The following is a 17,269-nucleotide window of genomic DNA, read 5'->3' as shown; positions in this document are numbered from 1 at the left end:
GGGGGGGGAACGGGCGTCCGGGAGGCGCCGCGGCGGGACCCGGGCGTCCGGGAGCGGGGGGGGGAGGAGGGAAGGTTAATTAACGGGATTAATTAGCCGCGAGCGCGGCGGGAGGGGGGGGGAGGGGCGGCCGCGGCCCCCCCCCCCCCCGCCCCGCGCCGCCCCCGCCCGCGGCGGAGCGGCCCCGCGGCGTCGCCATGGCAACGGGCCGCAAAGAGCCGCGCGCTGATTGGGGGGCGCCCGCCGCACCGGGAGGGCGGGGGGGGGCCGGGGGGGGGGCGGCCCCGCGGGGCCCTATGGCCCCTGTGTGCCCCCTCCCCGCGCACCCCCATACGGCGCCCCGGGGACCTATAGCTTCGATACGACCCCCCCCATACACCCCCCATACGGCCCTGGGGGGCCCTATAGTCCCTATATGACCCCCCCATACGGGCCTGGGGGGCCCTATAGCCACTATACGACCCCCCCACCTCCATACATCCCCCATATAGCCCCACGGGGGGTTCTATAGTCCCTATACACCCCCCCATACAGCCCCAGGGGGGCCCTATAGCCCCTATACGACCCCCCACACCTCCATACACCCCCCATATGGCCCCACGGGGGGCCCTATAGCCCCTATACGACCCCCCACATCTCCATACACCCCCCCATATGGCCCCACGGGGGGTTCTGTAGTCCCTATACACCCCCATATGGCCCTGCAGGGGGTCCTATAGCCCCTATACAACCCCCCACATCTCCATACACCCCCCATATGGCACCACGGGGGGTTCTATAGTCCCTATATGACCCCCCACACCTCCATACACCCCCCCATGCGGCCCCAGGGGGGCCCTATAGCCCCTATACGACCCCCCCATACGGGCCTGGGGGGCCCTATAGCCCCTATACGACCCCCCACACCTCCATACATCCCCTATATGGCCCCATGGGAGGTTCTATAGTCTCTATACGATCCTCCACACCTCCATACACCCCCCATACAGCCCCAGGGGGGCCCTATAGCCCCTATACGACCCCCCACACCTCCATACACCCCCCATATGGCCCCACGGGGGGTTCTATAGTCCCTATACACCCCCCGTATGGCCCCGCAGGGGGTCCTGTAGCCCCTATACGATCCTCCACACCTCCATACACCCCCCATATGGCCCCAGGGGGGCCCTATAGTCCCTATACGACCCCCCACAGCTCCATACACCCCCCATAGGGCTCCACGGGGAGTTCTATAGTCCCTGTACACCCCCCATATGGCCCCACAGGGAGCCCTATAGCCCCTATATGACCCCTCACATCTCCATACACCCCCCATATGGCCCCAGGGGGACTCTATAGTCCCCATACACCTCCCACACCTCCATACACCCCCCATATAGCCCACAGGGGGGTCCCTGCAGCCTGTGCCCCCCCCCATGAGGTCCCTATGGTGCTGAGGGGTCACTGGGACCCTTGTAGGGCCCCCACAGGTGTCCGTATGGCCCCTGTATAGAGCCCTACAGGGCCCTGTGGCACACTGGGCATCAGTATAATCCCTGCAGGGCCCCCCCACCTAGGGTCTATATGGCCCTATAAGTGCCTGGGGGTTTGTACAGCCCCATAAGGCCCCACAGGAATCCATACAGCCCCTATAGAGCCTGAGGGGGGTCCCTACGGCCCTATAGAGCCCCAGAGGGGTCCATGCAGCCCCTATATAGCCTGAGGGTGGGGGCACCTGGAAGGGATCCATACAGCCCCTATAGGGCCAGGGAGGTCCGTATGCCCCTATAAGGCCCCTGGGGAGGGGGAACCCCCCCCCCCAAACACTCGAGTCGCCGTAGGGGGGAATTGAAATCCTTTATTGTCTCATCACCAAAAAGCACAGAAACGACATAAAACGGCCCCGGTGGGGGGTGGGGGGGGGTCCTCGTGCGAGGGCACCACGAGAAAAGTGAGAACATGATTCTGGGGGGGGCGGCAGAGTGGGACCCCGGCATCTGGGGGGGGGGGCCAGGCATCCGGGGGGGCCCAGGCATCCGGTCACTGCTCGTTGGGGTTGGGGTTGGCATCGGGGTACTTGGTGAGGTCGAAGGTCAGCACCTTGCTGATGACGCAGTCGCCTTGCTGGGGGGACAGGCGGGGGTAAATCACCGGCCCCCTGGGGAATTAATTCACCCACCCCCCCAGGGTATTTACCTGCCCCCTCCGGGGTATTCACCCCAGTGCATTAACCCCCCCCCCAGGCATTTAAAGCCTCCTTCAAGATATTTACCCCCTTTATGGCTCTTAACCCCCAGGGAATCTCCCCGCGCAGGGGGTGTTTCCCCGGGCAGGGGGGTATTTACACCAGCAGGGGGATATTTACCCCCGCGGGGGGTATTTCCCCCCCCCGGGCATGCGCCCACCTCGGGGTAGACGCCGATGAGGCTCTGGGCCTTGGTGTAAAACTCCTCCTTGAGGGAGATGACGATGGCCTGGAAGTTGGCGGCCGACTGCTCCTTGATGTAGTTGGCCACCTGCGGGGGGGTGTCAGCACCCAGGGACGGGGACCCCCAAAACGGCCCCGAACGCCACCCCGCGACCCCCAAAACGCCCCTGCAACCCCAAAACCACCTCCAGGGACCTCAGAAACACCCCTGGGGACCCCAAAATGCCCCCAGGGAGCCCAAAACTGAACCCAGGGACCCTGAATGACACCCCAGGATCCCCAAAACACCCCTGGGACCCCAAAATGGCACCCCACGACTCCAAAAACACCCCTGGGGACCCCAAAATGGCACCCAGGGACCCCCAAGAAGCCAGGTGACACACAATCTGCACCCAGGGACCCCGAAACTGCAGCCATGGACCCCCAAGCCACCCCTGGGAAGCCCAAAACTGCACCCAGGGGACCCCAAAGTGGCCAGGGGACCCCAAAACTGCAGCTGGGGACCCCAAAAGGGCATCCAAGGGACCCTGAAGCCACCTGGGGACCCTAAAACTGCAGCTGGGGAACTCAAATTGGCACCCAGGGACCCCGAAACTGCATCGGGGGACCCCAGAGCAGCCGAGGGACCCCACCACTGTGCCCAGAGCTGCTCAAGCTGCCTCAAGGGGCCCCTAACCCTCTCCCGGGACACCAAAACACCCCAAGGGGCCCAAAACTGCTCCCAGGGGGCCTCAAACCTCCCCAGCGAACCTGAAACTGCTCCCATGGAGCCCTGACCCTCCCTAGGGACCCCAAAACCCCCCTAGGGACCCCAAACTTCTGCCAGGGACCCCCCTGGGGAGCTCAAAATGCCCTGGGGACCCCAAAACCTCACCCAGAGGGACTCAACCCCCCCAGGAACCCCCAAATCACCCCCCGGGGACCCCAGAGCACCCTGGGGAGCCCCCAAAACCCCTGGTCAACCCCCCAGGAGCCCAAAACCATCCCGAGGGAGACCTGACCCCCCCCCCCCCGAGCCCCAAACTGCCCCCAGGGAGCCCCTAAAGTCCCCCAGGAGCCCAAATCGCCCCCCAAGAGTCCAAAGCTGCCCCCGGAGAGACCTGACCCCCCTCCAAGACCCCAAAACTGCCCCCAGGGAGCCCCCCAAATCCCCCCAGGAGCCCCAAAACTGCCCCGGGGACCCCAAACTCTCCACCAGTAACCTGAAACTGCCCCTGGGAGCCCCGACCCCCCCCCAGGGGACCCCAAACTCCCCCCCAGTGCCCACCTTGCCGATGTTGGTGTTGTCCAGTGCCGCGTCGATCTCATCCAGGACGAAAAACGGGGCTGGTTTATAGCTGGGGGGGGGGAAAAGGGGGGCAAAAATAAGAACCAAGACGTCCAGGACAGCCCCCACCCCCCTGCCGGGGGCCCAGGCGTCCGGGGGGCCCCACCTGTGGATGGCGAAGAGCAGGGCGAGGGCGGCCACGGTCTTCTCGCCGCCGGAGAGGTTGTCCATGGGCCGGAAGCGCTTGCCCGGGGCCACGCAGTTGTAGTTGATGCCGTCCAGGTAGGGCTCCTCGGGGTTCTCGGGGCCCAGGAAGGCCTGGGGGGACGCAGGGGTGTCGGCCCTCGTGCGAGGCCCCGCGGGAGGGCGCGAGGCCCCGCGCGAGGCCCCGCCGGTACCTGGGCGCTGCTGTTGCGCGACAGGGCCTTGTAGATCTCGTCGATGTTGGTGGCCACGGACTCGAAGCAGGCGTTGAAGCGGTCGAAGCGCTCCTTCTTCATCTGCTCGAAGGCCTGCTTGGCCTTTTTGGCCCGCTTCCGCGCCGCCTCGAACTCTGCGGGGGGGGACGGGGGGGTGCCGGGCTCGGGGGGGGGCTCCCCCCGCCGGCCCGCTTGTCCCCACATCACCCCCGGCCCTGCCGCAACTGGGCACGGAGCCTCCCCGTGTCCCGTGTCCCTCCTGTGTCACCGCTGAGGGTCTCCTGGAATTTGGTGTGGAGACTCCTGGTGTCCCCCCCGTGCCCACCCCCGTCCCGTGTCCCCCCTGGCACCGTTGGGGGTCTCCTGGAACTTGGCATGGAGGCTCCTGGTGTCCCCCCATGTCCCCCCCGTCCTGTGTCCCCCCCATGTCACCATTAGGGGTCTCCTAGAACTTGGTGTGGAGGCTCCTGGTGTCCCCCTGGCACTGTTGGGGGTCTCCTGGAACTTGTCGTGGAGGCTCCCCATGTCCCATGTCCCCTCCGTCCCCTTGCGCCCCCCCCACACCGTCAGAGGTCTCCCAGAACTTGTCGTGGAGGCTCCTGGTGTCCCCCCATGTTCCTCCGTCCCGTGTCCCTCCCGGCACCATCAGAGGTCTCCCAGAACTTGTCGCGGAGGCTCCTGGTGTCCCCCCCGTGCCGCCCCCCCCCGCACCGTCGGAGGTCTCCTGGAACTTGTCGCGGACACTCTCCAGCTTCTCCATGGCCTTCATGTTGGGGGCGGCGATGCGCTGCAGCACGCTCTGCTGCTCCGTCAGCCGCTGCTGCAGCTGGTTCATCTCCTGCCGGATCTCCTCCTCCGCCTGCGCATCCTGGGGGGGCGGGGCCACAGTGGGTGGGGCCACAGTGGGTGGGGGTGGGGCCACAGAGGGGGTGGAGCCTCAGCAGGGGTGGGGCAGGGCTTTGGCTGGGGAGGGGGCAGGGCCTTAGAGGGGTGGGGCCTTGTGTGGGTGGAGCCTGTAGGGGTGGGGGCTCATAGGGTGTGGTCCCAGAAGGGGCGGGGCCTCAGAGGCCAGGGAGGGGCGGAGCTCAGCACACCTAGAGCAGGGTCCCACCAGGATAATGAAAGGAGGGCGTGGCCTGGGGAAGGGGTGGGGCTTGGGGACTGTGACCTCACCCCAGAGGGTGTGGCTTGCCATGCTAATGAACCAGGGTGTGGCTGAGTGTGGGGGCGGAGCCTTGCTGCCCACCCAGGAGGGGGGCCAAGGGGAAGAAGATGGGCCTCAGGGAAAGGGGCGGGGCCTCAGGGAAAGGGGCGGGGCACACGTTAAAGGGCCGGCGCACCTTGAGCTCCTCGGGGAGGTCGCTGTAGTCGATCTCGATGAGCGCCTCGCGGGCGTAGAGGCTGGAGGTGCGCTGCGAGCTGCTCACCGGCTCCTCCCCGGCCGGGCCCCCCTGTGTGGGGCAGGGCGGCGTGGGGCAGGGTGGGGGGCGCCCCCCGGGCCCCCCGGTCACTGTGGGGCACCCCCAAACCCCCAAGCCCCCTCCCCGCTCGCGCAGCCGCGGCCCCTCGCAGCCTGCCCCCCCCCGGCCGTGCCCCCCAAGTCCCGGCCGTGCCCCCGGCCCCACCTCCTCCTGGCTGATGTCGTCCATGGTGCCCTTGGAGAGGGGCAGCTTGATGTCCTGCATCTTGCAGGCCTGCAGCAGGTTGTGGCGGTCGCTGCGCTTCTGCTCCAGCTTCGTCTCGATGGCCGTCACCTCCTTCTGCAGGTGGGTCATCTCCCTGCGGGAGGGGGCGGGGTCAGGCCGCGGCCCCGCCCCCAGGCTGGCCACACCCCCTCCACCCCACAGCCAATCGCACGCCAGGCTGCTGCAAGCGGGGGCATCGCATGGGCAGTGGCATGAATTGGCCCTGCCCCTACCAGCAGGCTCCACCCTCATTTATTGGCCCCACCCCCAAATTTTGTGGCTCCACCCCTGCCAGAAAGGCCCTGCCCTCACCAGTTGGCCACACCCCCACTGGTTGGCCCTGCCCCTTGTCAGCCAGGCTCCACCCCCAAGGCCCCAGCCCTCACTTCTTAGCCCACCCCCCTGTTGTGTGGCTCCACCCTGATGGCTCAGCCCCGCCCCCATCCACCAGGCCCCGCCCCCCGGCCCCGCCTCACTTGTTGGCCCCGCCCAGCTTCTTGCGGATCTCGTCCATCTCGTGGTTCTTGTCGTTCACCTCCGACTTCTTGGCCAGGTGCTGGTTCTTCAGGTCCTGGAGCTGCGCCATCGTCTCGTCGATGATCTTCATGTGCCGCTGCTCCTCCTGCGGGCGTGGCCGGCATTAGCCCCACCCCTGGCCCCGCCCCAGCACCCAGGCCCCGCCCCCCGGCCCCACCCACCTTCTTGAGCTTCTCGATCTCGGCCTCGTCCTTGCGCACGCCCTGCTCCCACATGAGCACCTTCTCCTGGTCCTCCCGCAGCTGGTTGCGCTCGAAGTCCAGCTGGATCCCCAGCCGCGTCTTCTGGTTCTCGAACTCCAGCCTGCCGCGACCCATGGCATCAGCGAGGCCGGGGGCCGTCCCGCGCGTGCCCGGGAGTCCTGGCCCCCTGCCACGGGGCCAGGGCCTGCCCCACACGGCCCTGGGGGCCCCACCTCTTCTTGGCAATCTCGTTCTGCCGTTTGACCTTCTCCTCCTCGAACTCGCGGATGTTCCTGACGCCAATCTCGCGGCAGAACTCCTCGAAGACCTCATCCTCCACCTGGGGGGCACGGCCGGGATGGGGGCAGCCGTCAGCCCCGCAGGGACCCCCACGGCGGCCCCCTGAGCCCCTCCGCTCCCGCCGGTCCCACCTGGTTCATCTTCTCCTTGAGGTCCTTCATCTCCCGCTCCCGGCCCTGGATGATTCTCTTGATATCATTGATCCGGGGCCCAAAATTGGCCAGTTCGCTCTCCAGCTTCGACTTTTCCTGCGAGAGGGGGCAGAGATGGGGGTCAGCGCACGCCAGGGACCCCCACACACCTCCAGCAAACACCCCTGGGCCGTACGGAGCCCATCCTGCCCCGGGGAGGTCCCTATGGCCCCATAGTGCCTGCAGGAGCCTATAGGACCCTTGGAACACCCAGTGGCAATTATAGCTCCTGCAACACCAAAAAAACACTGTATATTCTCTAAAACAGCTGCAGCGAGGCTGTTCAGCGTTTGCTGTGCTGAAGTGTGTCTACGTAACACCCAAAAAAGGGGAAATTTCCCCAAGCGTGGGCAGAGCAGGGTCCGCGCAGCCCCTGCCGTGCTCCGAGCGGGGTCGGCGCACAGTACCTGGAGGTTAAGGGCGAGGTGCCGGGTCTTGGTCTGCTCCAGGTCGCTCTGCGAGTACTTGAGCCGCATCTGGAGGCCGTGGGCCTGCGACTGGACCTGGCGCAGCTCGGCCTCCTTCCGCTTCGCCTTCATCTGCTCCTGTGGGCGGGAAGGGGGCAGGCGGTGAGGGGCCGGCCAGGGGCAGCGGCCCACGCCGGGGCTCCGTGACGCCCAGCTGGGGAGACGGCGCCCGCCTTCGCCGCCACCGCAGCCCCCACAACGCCAGCAAGACAAAAAGAGACGGTTTTAGGGTCTTTGAAGCCACTGTGGTGCCTGAGGCCAAAGAAACGCCCTGTTCTGGCTTCCACATGGTCCCTGAGTGCTTGGGGAGAGACAAACGGGTGTTTGCAGAGGAAAAACACGTTTTTGAAATCTGTACAGCCCCTAAAACACCTGCAAAAAGGGTAAACGCACAGTTTAAAGCTCTACGGGATTTTCAAGGCTATGAGGCCGCACAGGCAGTTTTGAGATGCGCAGCGACGGCTATAAAACGCAGAAAGAGGCTTTGCGCGGCCGTCACAACGCTGCGGGGCGAGGGGACGGCTGCAGTGAGGGCGCAGGCGGGAGTCTCGGGGCCGACGGGGCCCCGGGCGAGGAGAAAGGCCCGTTCCGGGGCTCGGCTCGGCGCAGCCCCACCTTGAGCTCCTCCGTCAGCCGCTCCTTCTTCTCCTTGAGCTTGTCCACGGCCTTCTCGTCCCAGCGCCGCGCCTTGGCCTTGAGGTCGCTGGCGCCCCCCGAGATCACCCCCGACTTCTGGAAGAGGGTCCCGTCCAGCGCCACCGTCTGCAGCAGGGAGCAGGGGGTGAGGGGGGGCTCCGGCACCCCGGCGCTCCCCCCGCCCCTGCCGCCGCCACCACCGTGGGCCAGCGGCCCCCACCTTGTGGCGCTGGTGGCCCCCGAAGGCGATGCGCCGGGCGTCCTCCACGTTGTCGCACACCAGGGCGTTGCCGCAGGCGTACTGCAGCGCCTTCTTGATGTGGGGGGGCTCGTAGCGGATCACGTCGATCACCAGCTTCGCCCCCTTCAGCTCCCGCAGCTTCTCGTCCGTGGGCTTCACCTGCGCCCCCGGGGCTTAGGCAGGGCCCCCCGACACCCCGGGGGGACCCTGAAATGGGGCCCCCCAAACCCCGACACCCCAGGGGGGTCCCTGAGCCCTGAGGGGTTAAACAGGGCCCCCCAAAATCCAACACCTCCGGGGGGACCCTGACATGGGGCCCCTGAACCCTAACACCCTGGGGGAACGCTGAGCCCTAAGAGGTTAAATGGGCCCCCCAAACCCCAACACCCCAGGAGGACCCTAAAATGGGGCCCCCCAAACCCCAACACCCCTGGGAAGACCTTCGGCCCCGAGGAATCCCCACATCCCCCTCACGTTCCCGGAGCCCCACACGCCCCCCCGGCGTCTCCGAGGGTCCCCGCGCGCCCCGTGTGCCCCCCCGGCCCCCCACCTCCAGGTAGTCGAGGGGCAGGAAGGTCTCGGGCTCGCCCCGCTGCTCCTTGATGTACTGGATGCAGTCGCGGCCCGTCTTCTCTGAGTCCACGATGATGGCGTCCATGTTCTTGCCCAGCACCTTGGTCACCGCGATCTGGTACTTCTTCTGCGTGGGCTGGCACAGGTCGATGAGGCGCCCGTACTGGGGGGGGGGCGGCAGCGGCGGGGGGTTATCGGGCGCCGGGGGGCAGCTGGGGGCACGTTTCGGGGCCCAGCGAGGCAGGTTGGGGGCATGTTTTGGGGCTGGGGAAGCCCAAGGGCTGGGGCGCCTCAGGGACCGCGAGGAGTCCCTGGGCTACGGCCACCCGCCGGCTCCCAAATCGGCGGGGCGAGCCCCCCCCCAGCCCCCCCGCGGCCGTGGGGCGGCCCCGGACGCACCACGGAGCCGGGGTAGAGGCGCTTGATGCTGTCCATGATCTCGGCCTTGCGCTGCTGGCGGCTGCTCTCCTGGCGGTCGATGCGGGCGTCCCCCAGCTGCTCCATCACCTGGTTGAGCTCCTTGTTGATCTCGTCGATGCGGCGCTTGGCCAGCTCCACCTCCTCCGTCAGCTCCCCCTCCAGGCGCTTCTGCTCCTCCAGCGACTGCCTGGGGGCACGCGGGCATGGGGGGCACCTCGGGGGCCGCCCTGGGGGCGCGGGGACACCTCGGGGGCACGGGGACGGGGACATGGGGACGGAGGGCACCTCGGGGGCCGCTCCGGGGGCGCAGGGACACCTCGGGGGCACGGGGACGGGGACACGGGGACGGGGAACACCTCGGGGGCCACCCCAGGGGCATGGAGATGAGGACATGAGGACAGGGGGACACCTCAAGGGCACAGAGATGGGGACATGGGGATGAGGGACACCTCAGGGACCACCCCAGGAGCATGGAGATGGGGACATGGGACACCTCAAGGACACAGAGATGAGAACACAGGAATGGGGAACAGCTCAGGGACCACTCTAGGAACACAAAAACGAGGACATGAGAATGGGGGACACTCAAGGGTACAGAAATGTGGACGCAGGGGTGAGGAACACCTCAAGAACCAGCCCAGGAGCACAGAGATGAGGACATGGGAATAGGTGACACCTTAAAGGGGCAGAAATGAGGACATGGGGCCGGAGAACACCTCGGGGACGGCCACTCACTTGCTGGTGGCGATGTACTCCTCCAGCTTCTCGATGCGCTTCTGGTTCTCCTCGATCTCCCGCAGCTTCTGCTTGATCTTGGCCTGGGGCAGAGCGGGGTGAGGGGTGGCCATGGGGGGCGGTGGGACAGCAGCGGGGCCGGGGACCCTGACTCACCTCCGTCTCCACCTTCTTCCTCTCCTCCAGGTCCAGCCGGTCCTGGTCGGCCTTCTGGTCGCGGTTGAACTTCTCGAGCTCCTGGGCCAGCGTGGCGGCACGCTTGCTGGCCTCCTCTTTCAGCCGGTGGTACTTCTTCACCTGGGGGGGGGCGGGCGGCTCAGCGGCGGCCCCAGCGGCCCCCCCAGCCCTCCAGCCCCGGCCCCGGCCCCACCTGGTTCTCCTCCAGCGTGAGGTCGCGGCCCTGGCTCTGGCTCTCCTCCTCCATGCGCTCCTCGAACTCCTGCCGGGCCTTCTCCACCGAGAGCATCTCCTTCTCCAGCTCGTCCATGTCGCCCTTGCGCTTCTTGTACTGCTTCTGGGCGTTCTGCAGCGACTTCTTGGCCGCCTCCAGCTTCTTGATCTTGTGCGACGTGTTCTCCTTGGCCTTGATGTACTGTGGCCGCTTCTGGTTCAGCTCCGAGTCCTTCTCCCTGGGGGCAAGGGCGGGCTGAGGGCGGCCCCGGGCACCCCCGGCCGCGCCGGCCCTGGGCGCCCCCCGGCCCCAGCACCTACTTGATCTCCTTCTCGATCTGTTGCTGCTCCCGCATCATCTTGCCCAGCTCCTTCTTGCGGTCCTTGAGCTCGTCCTCCACCCGGTCCATGCGCTTCTTGTCCTTGTCGATCTCGCGGTTCTTCAGCCCCAGCTCCTTGTTGAGCTTCTCGATCTCGGCCTCGTTGTGGTACAGCTTGAAGAGCTGCAGCTGCACCTGGGCCCGCACCACCTCGTCCTTCAGCCGCTGGTACCGGTCCGCCTGCCAGGGGGAGAAACGGCTGTGGGGGGCCCCGTTGGCGCGCCCCGCCGCCCCCCCAGCGCCCCTCGGCACCGCCCCACCTCCTCCTTCTCCTGCTTGGCCTCCTTGCGCTCGGCGGCAATGTTCTTCTTGCGGTGGTAGTTGAACTGCGTGTCCTCCTCCGCCTTCACCATCTCCTTCTTGCGCTTGTCGTACTCCTGCGCCAGCTCCCCCGAGCGGCTGATCTCCTCGAAGAGCGCCGTGCGCTCCTTGGGGTTCTTCATGGCGATGGACTCCACCGCGCCCTGTGGCGGTGGCAGCGGGGCCTCAGCGCCGCGCCCCGGCCCCCGTGGCAGCCAGGGGGTCCCGCGCGGGGCCCCCGCACCCACCTGGAAGACGAGGAAGTTCCTGGCCTTGATGAGGATGCCCAGCTTCTCCAGCTCCTCGCTGTACTCGCTCAGCTGCACCACCCGGTTGTTGATCTTGTACTCGGAGGAGCTGCCTGCGGCAGGCGGGCGGTGAGGGCGGTGTGGCCCCCCAGCCCCCAGCCCCCGGCCCCCCACGCACCCACGATGACGCGGGCGAAGGTGCGGTCCTCGGCGCCCTCCTCGGAGTACACCATGCTGACGAAGGCCCGGCTGGCAGCCGGCTTGCCCACGGGCGCCCCGTGGATCAGGTCGCGCAGCGTCTTCACCCGCAGGTTGCTCGTCTTCTCGCCCAGCACGAAGCTGATGGCGTCCATCAGGTTCGACTTGCCTGGGGGAGGGGAAGGGGGGGGCGTCGCACGGCGTTGTGGGATGGCGGCACCGGCACCGTGGCACGAGCGAGAGCAGGGGGCATTGTGGGAGAGCCGGAGCGGCTTGCAGTGCATTGTGGGAGAGCTGGACGGGTCCGTAGGGCATTGTGGGAGAGCCAAAATGGCCCACAGTGCGTCATGGAATGGCAGAAAGGGCCCGTGGTGCATCATGGGATAGCCAGAGGGGCCTGCAGTGCATCATGGGATACCCAGAGGGCCTCGCGGTGCATCACAGGATGGCCAGAGGGGCCTGCAGTGCATCATGGGATAGCCAGAGGGGCCTGCAGTGCATCATGGGATACCCAGAGGGCCTCGCGGTGCATCACAGGATGGTGAGAGGGGCCTGCAGTGCATCATGGGATGGCTGAAAGGGCCCCTGTGGTACATTGTGGGACAGCAGGGGACCAGCAGAGCATCATGGGACAGCTGAGGTGAGAGGGTGAGGCTGCAGGTGCATTGTGGGATAGTGGGGGGCAGCCGGGCAGTGCATCATGGGACAGGCCTGACCCCCACAGAGGCACGCAAAGCACCCTGGGACACGGAGGGGGTGACAGCAGTGTGTGCAAAGCATCACGGGATGGCGGAAGGCTAAGGCAGCAGCGGGGGGGGGGTCCTGCAAGGGATGCTGAGACAGTGGCGGCCAGCCGCGGGGGTCTCACCGGAGCCGTTGGGGCCGATGATGGCAGTGAAGCGGCGGAAGGGCCCGATGATCTGCCGCCCCTTGTAGGACTTGAAGTTCTCGATCTCGATGAGCTTGAGGAAGCCCATGGCGGCGGCGAGGGAGCCCCGCGGCCGCGGGAGCCGGCGGCGGAACCGGGCCGCTACGGGAGCCCGGAGGGCGGGAAACCGGGCGCCTACGGCAGCCGGGGGGGGGGGACACCGGGACCGCCGCGGCCGCGCGCGCCAAGTCCGGCACCGCCCCGCGCCGCGCTCTCGCGAGAGCACCGCCCGCGCGACGCCATTGGCCGCCGCCGCGTCTCGCCGGCCCGGCCCGCCCCGCGCGGGCGCTGATAGGCTCCCGCCGCCGTCGCTCTTCCCTCCGCCCCGCCCCCGCGCCGCGCAGCGGCCGGGAGGGGGCGGTGGCGTCATTTGCATGCGGCGCCCCGCCCGCGGCTCCGGCGGATTGGCCGCGCGGGGTGGAGCTCATTTGCATGGGGCGGTGCCGAGTGCGGGGTGGGGGGGCGGTGTCCGGTCTCCATGGCAACGGGCGGCGAACAGCCGGCGGCGGAGGGGAAGAGCAGAGGGGAAGGGCCGGGGGGGGAGGGCAAAGGTCGGGGGGGGGCAAAGGCCCAGGGAGACGTGTTGTGCCATGGCGTGTTTATTGGTGCAGCGTCTCGGGGCACTGGCCCCCGTGCAAACCCCGCCCCCCTCCCTCGGCGATGGTGTCCCCATGCGATGGTGTCCCCGTGCGATGGCATCCCCGTGCGATGGTGTCCCTGTGGAACATGTCCCTGTGCGACGGTGTCCCTGGGCGACGTGTCCTGGTGCGATGCTGTTCCCATGTGATGGCGTCCCCATGCGATGGTGTCCCTGGGCGAGCTGGTCCCCATGCGACGTGTCCCCGTGCGATGGTGTCCCCATGCAATGTGACCCTGTGTGAGCCCCCCATGCGACCCCCCCGTGCAACCCCCCCCCCATGCGCCCCCCTCGCCCCCGCGCGGCCCCCCCTGCCCGTGTGCCCCCGGCGGCGCGGGGCTCAGGGGGGCGCGCGGGGGCGGCGGCAGGGGCACAGCAGCTGGGCCATGGCGCGCGAGAGGCTGGTGCTGAAGGCGGCGTAGATCCAGGGGTTGGTGCAGCTGTTGAGGCTGGCCAGCAGCATCAGGATGGTGAACGCCGGCCCTGCGGCCGCCCGTCACCAACTGCCACTGCCACCACCACTGCGACCGCCCGCCTCCATCCCCACCTTCATCCATCCCCATGGCCCCCAGCCCCCAGGTCCCCACGGCCCTGTGTCCCCACGGCATCCCCATGGTGTCCCCCCATCCCCACGGTGTCCCCACGGTGTCCCCCCATCCCCACATCCCCATGGGGTCCCCATGGTGTTCCCATGACCCCACAATGTCCCCGTGGTGTCCTCCATCCCTATGGTATCTCCTCATCCCCACATCATCCCTATGTCCCCATGGTGTCCCCACATCCCCAACATCCCTATGGTGTCCCCCATGGTGTCCCCCCATCCCCATGTCCCCACGGTGTCCCCATGGTGTCCCCCCATCCCCCCATCCCCATGGTGTCCCCATGGTGTCTTCACGTCCCCATGGTGTCCTCCCATCCCCATGTCCCCACGGTGTCCCCATGGGGTCTCCACGTCCCCATGGTGTCTCCATGGTGTCCCCACATCCCCATGGTGTCTCCCCATCCCCATGTCCCCACGGTGTCCCCATGGTGTCTCCACATCCCCACAGTGTCTCCATGGTGTCTCCACATCCCCATGGCATCCCCGTGGTGTCTCCACATCCCCATGGTGTCCCCGCATCCCCACGTCCCCATGGCGTCCCCAAATCCCCACGTCCCCATGGCATCCCCATGGTGTCCCCCCATCCCCACGTCCCAACGGTGTCTCCATGGTGTCCCCCCATCCCCACGTCCCCACGGTGTCCCTGTGGTGTCCCTGTGGTGTCCCCCCCCCACGGCATCCCCCCGCCCCCCACGGCACCCCCGTTGCCACCTCTCACCCTCGACGGGGGCGTGGGGGTCCCAGACGGCCCAGAGCTGGGCGCAGAAGAAGGGGGCCCAGCAGCCCACGTAGACGCCCAGCACCACCAGGGCCATGCGGTGGCTCTTGGCGCGGGCCCGGCTCAGCGCGGCGGGCGCCCGGCCCAGGGCGCGGGCCACGGCGGCCTGCAGCCCGGCCAGCAGCGCCGCGGGCGCCACCAGCACCGCCAGCGCCACCCAGGTGACGTAGGCGCGGGCGCCCCAGGGCTGCGCGAAGGCGGCCCAGCAGTCGCGCTCGCCCGCCGCCACCTCGCGCTGCCCGAAGATGCCCACCTGCGGCAGCCCGAAGAGCAGCGACAGCGACCAGGCCGTGGCCAGCGGCCCCCAGCGGCCCCGCAGCCCCCGCCACCGCCGCCGCCCCCACGAGACCCAGCGCCGCCACCGGCCCCCGCCGCACGGGGGGGACACGGGGGGGCCCGGGGGTGTGGGACACAGGGGGGACACAGGGGGGGACCCAGGGGGACCCAGGGACATGGGGCGCATGGCGGGGACCGGGGGGGGGACAGGGGTGGCACAAGGGCCTGGGGACATGGGGGACACCAGGGCAGATACAGGGGGACCCGGGGCTGTGGGGCACATGGAGGGGAACGGGGGGGACACGGGGGACACAGGGGTGGCACAAGAGCCTGGGGACATGGGGGGGACCGGGGGGGATTCAGGGGACTTGGGGGCAGCAGGGGGACACAGGGGTGTGGGACACATGAGGGGGACCAGGGGGGACACAGGGGTGGCAGGGGCACCTGGGGACTTGGGGGGGACGGGGGGGGACACAGGGGACCCTCGAGTGGCAGGAGAACCCAGGGACATGGGGGTGGCACAGGGATCTGGGGACATGGGGGACCCAGGGGTGGCAGGGGGACCCAGGGCCAGGGGGGACCCGGGGGTGGCAGGGGGACCCCAGGTGACCCCGCACCAGGCAGCGGCCAGCGGCCCCCGCGGCCCTCGGGGTCCCCACGGATGGTCCCCGTGTCCCCTGTGACTGGCCCCGGTGCCCTGGTGTCCCCCAGGGGGGTCCTGGGGGGCCCTGGTGTCCCCGTGTCCCCAATGGGGGTCCCTGGTGTCCCTGTGTCCCCCAGGGGGGTCATGGGGGTCCCCAGGGCCCTGGTGTCCCCTGGGGATGTCCTGGGGGTCCCCGGTGTCCTCCTGTCCACTTTGGGGGTCCCCAGGACCCCTGCGATGGTCCCTGGTGTCCTGGTGTCCCCCAGGGACGTCCTTGGGGTCCCAGTGTCCCCAATGGGGGTCCTGGGGGACCCCAGGGCCCTGGTGTCCCCCAAGGACATCCTGGGGGGCCCTGGTGTCCTGGTGTCCCCAATGGGGGTCCCGGGCGTCTACCTGTCCCCCGGGACAGTCCCTGGTGTCCCCCTGTCCCTCCGGTGCCCCATCCCCGCCGTCCCCCTGTCCCCGGCTGTGCCTCGGCGAACCGTCCCCGCCGTCCCCACAGCCGCGGTCCCCACGGTCCCCGATGTCCCCACGGTCCCTGGTGTCCCCACGGTGGCGTCCCCAACACCCAGTGTCCCCAGCGCCCCCGCGGCAGCGTCCCCAGCACCCGGTGCCCCTGGCATCCCCGGTGTCCCCATGGTCCCCGGTGTCCCCGGCGCCCCCGCGGCAGCGTCCCCAGCACCCCGGGGAGCTGCGGGCCCCGGCGTCCCCGCGGGCCCCGGCGTCCCGGCGCTGGCGGCGGCCGGCCCAGGGCCGGCAGATGGCCCGGTGGCGGTCGTAGGCCATGGCCACGGCCACGTAGGCGGAGGCGAACATGGCCACGGCCTGGAGGTACTTGGTGGCGCGGCAGAGGGCGTCGGGGCCGCGGAAGCGGTCGGTGAGGTCCCAGAGCAGCTGCGGCAGCACCTGCCCCCCGGCCACCCCCAGGTCGGCGGCGCTCAGGTGCCGCAGGTAGCGGCGCAGCGGCGGCGCCGGCCGCGGCCCCCCGGCGCGGCCCAGCGCCGCCAGCACCAGCGCGTTGCCGCCCAGCGCCAGCGCCAGCACCGCCGCCAGCACCCCCACCTCGGCCGCCGCCAGCGCCCCGTCCCGCGGCGCCGCCGCCGCCGCTGCCCAGGGCCCCGGCGTCGTGCCGGCGGGCGGCGAGGGCGCCGGCGAGGCCTGCGGGCAGAGCGCCGCGTCAGGGTGCCGCCGGCATGCACCGCCACCCGCGTGCAAGGGGGGACGTGCGCACGAGGGGGGGACGTGCACGGGGACCCGCGTGCAAAGGGGGAAGGTGCACGAGGGGGGGACGTGCACGGGGACCCGCGTGCAAAGGGGGAAGGTGCACGAGGGGGGGACGTGCAAGGGGACCCGCGTGCAAAGGGGGAAGGTGCACGAGGGGGGGACGTGCACGGGGACCAGTGTGCAAAGGGGGAAGGTGCACGAGGGGGGGACGTGCACGGGGACCAGTGTGCAAAGAGGGATGTGCACACAAGGGAGGGGGACGTGCACGGGGATCCACGTGCAAAAGGGGGACACGCACAAGGGTCACTGTGCGAGGGGATGCACATGGGGGGGGACACGGTGACAAGTGAGGGGACGCAGAGGAGCGACCCCCCCCTTCCCACCCCACCTCCCATTGCCCGCCCCCCTGGGGAGCCCTCGGACGCCTGGGCCCCCTCTACCTCCTCGCTCATTTTCACGGGGTCCCTCGGTGGCTGGGGGGGGGGCAGAGGCTCCCGGACGCCTGGGTCCCTCTCTGCTGGCAGCGGCAGCGGTGGTGCCCGCAGCCGGGTTGTGCCGCGACTGGGAGCGGTGGCAGCGGACTGGGACGACTTGGGGGGGGGGGGG

At 69.0% G+C, this 17,269-nt stretch overlaps 2 protein-coding genes across 2 annotated transcripts; both read right to left on the bottom strand.

Moving 5' to 3' along the window:
* Positions 1-1,817: 1,817 nt before the first annotated feature.
* Positions 1,818-12,647, bottom strand: SMC1A (structural maintenance of chromosomes 1A). Its single transcript, XM_067315101.1, has 25 exons — positions 12,445-12,647; positions 11,557-11,745; positions 11,379-11,491; positions 11,091-11,294; positions 10,772-11,010; positions 10,431-10,689; positions 10,217-10,357; positions 10,061-10,143; positions 9,305-9,512; positions 8,883-9,068; positions 8,312-8,491; positions 8,071-8,217; positions 7,396-7,533; positions 6,929-7,045; positions 6,731-6,837; positions 6,477-6,618; positions 6,255-6,400; positions 5,719-5,872; positions 5,434-5,544; positions 4,805-4,961; positions 4,073-4,227; positions 3,841-3,992; positions 3,675-3,744; positions 2,385-2,495; positions 1,818-2,103 (listed from the first exon to the last, which is right to left on the bottom strand). The coding sequence occupies exons 1-25, from the start codon at positions 12,551-12,553 to the stop codon at positions 2,020-2,022; spliced, it is 3,702 nt and encodes a 1,233-aa protein (XP_067171202.1). The 5' UTR covers positions 12,554-12,647; the 3' UTR covers positions 1,818-2,019.
* Positions 12,648-13,437: 790 nt separating this feature from the next.
* On the bottom strand, positions 13,438-17,115 carry LOC136995243 (vasopressin V2 receptor-like). The gene is made up of 4 exons (XM_067315079.1): positions 17,104-17,115; positions 16,171-16,597; positions 14,461-15,021; positions 13,438-13,624 (listed from the first exon to the last, which is right to left on the bottom strand). The coding sequence occupies exons 1-4, from the start codon at positions 17,113-17,115 to the stop codon at positions 13,482-13,484; spliced, it is 1,143 nt and encodes a 380-aa protein (XP_067171180.1). The 3' UTR covers positions 13,438-13,481.
* Positions 17,116-17,269: the final 154 nt, after the last annotated feature.

This window comes from Apteryx mantelli, chromosome 41, assembly GCF_036417845.1.
Source record: "Apteryx mantelli isolate bAptMan1 chromosome 41, bAptMan1.hap1, whole genome shotgun sequence".
Lineage (NCBI taxonomy): Eukaryota > Metazoa > Chordata > Aves > Apterygiformes > Apterygidae > Apteryx > Apteryx mantelli.
This window is presented reverse-complemented; position numbering and strand designations above follow the sequence as displayed.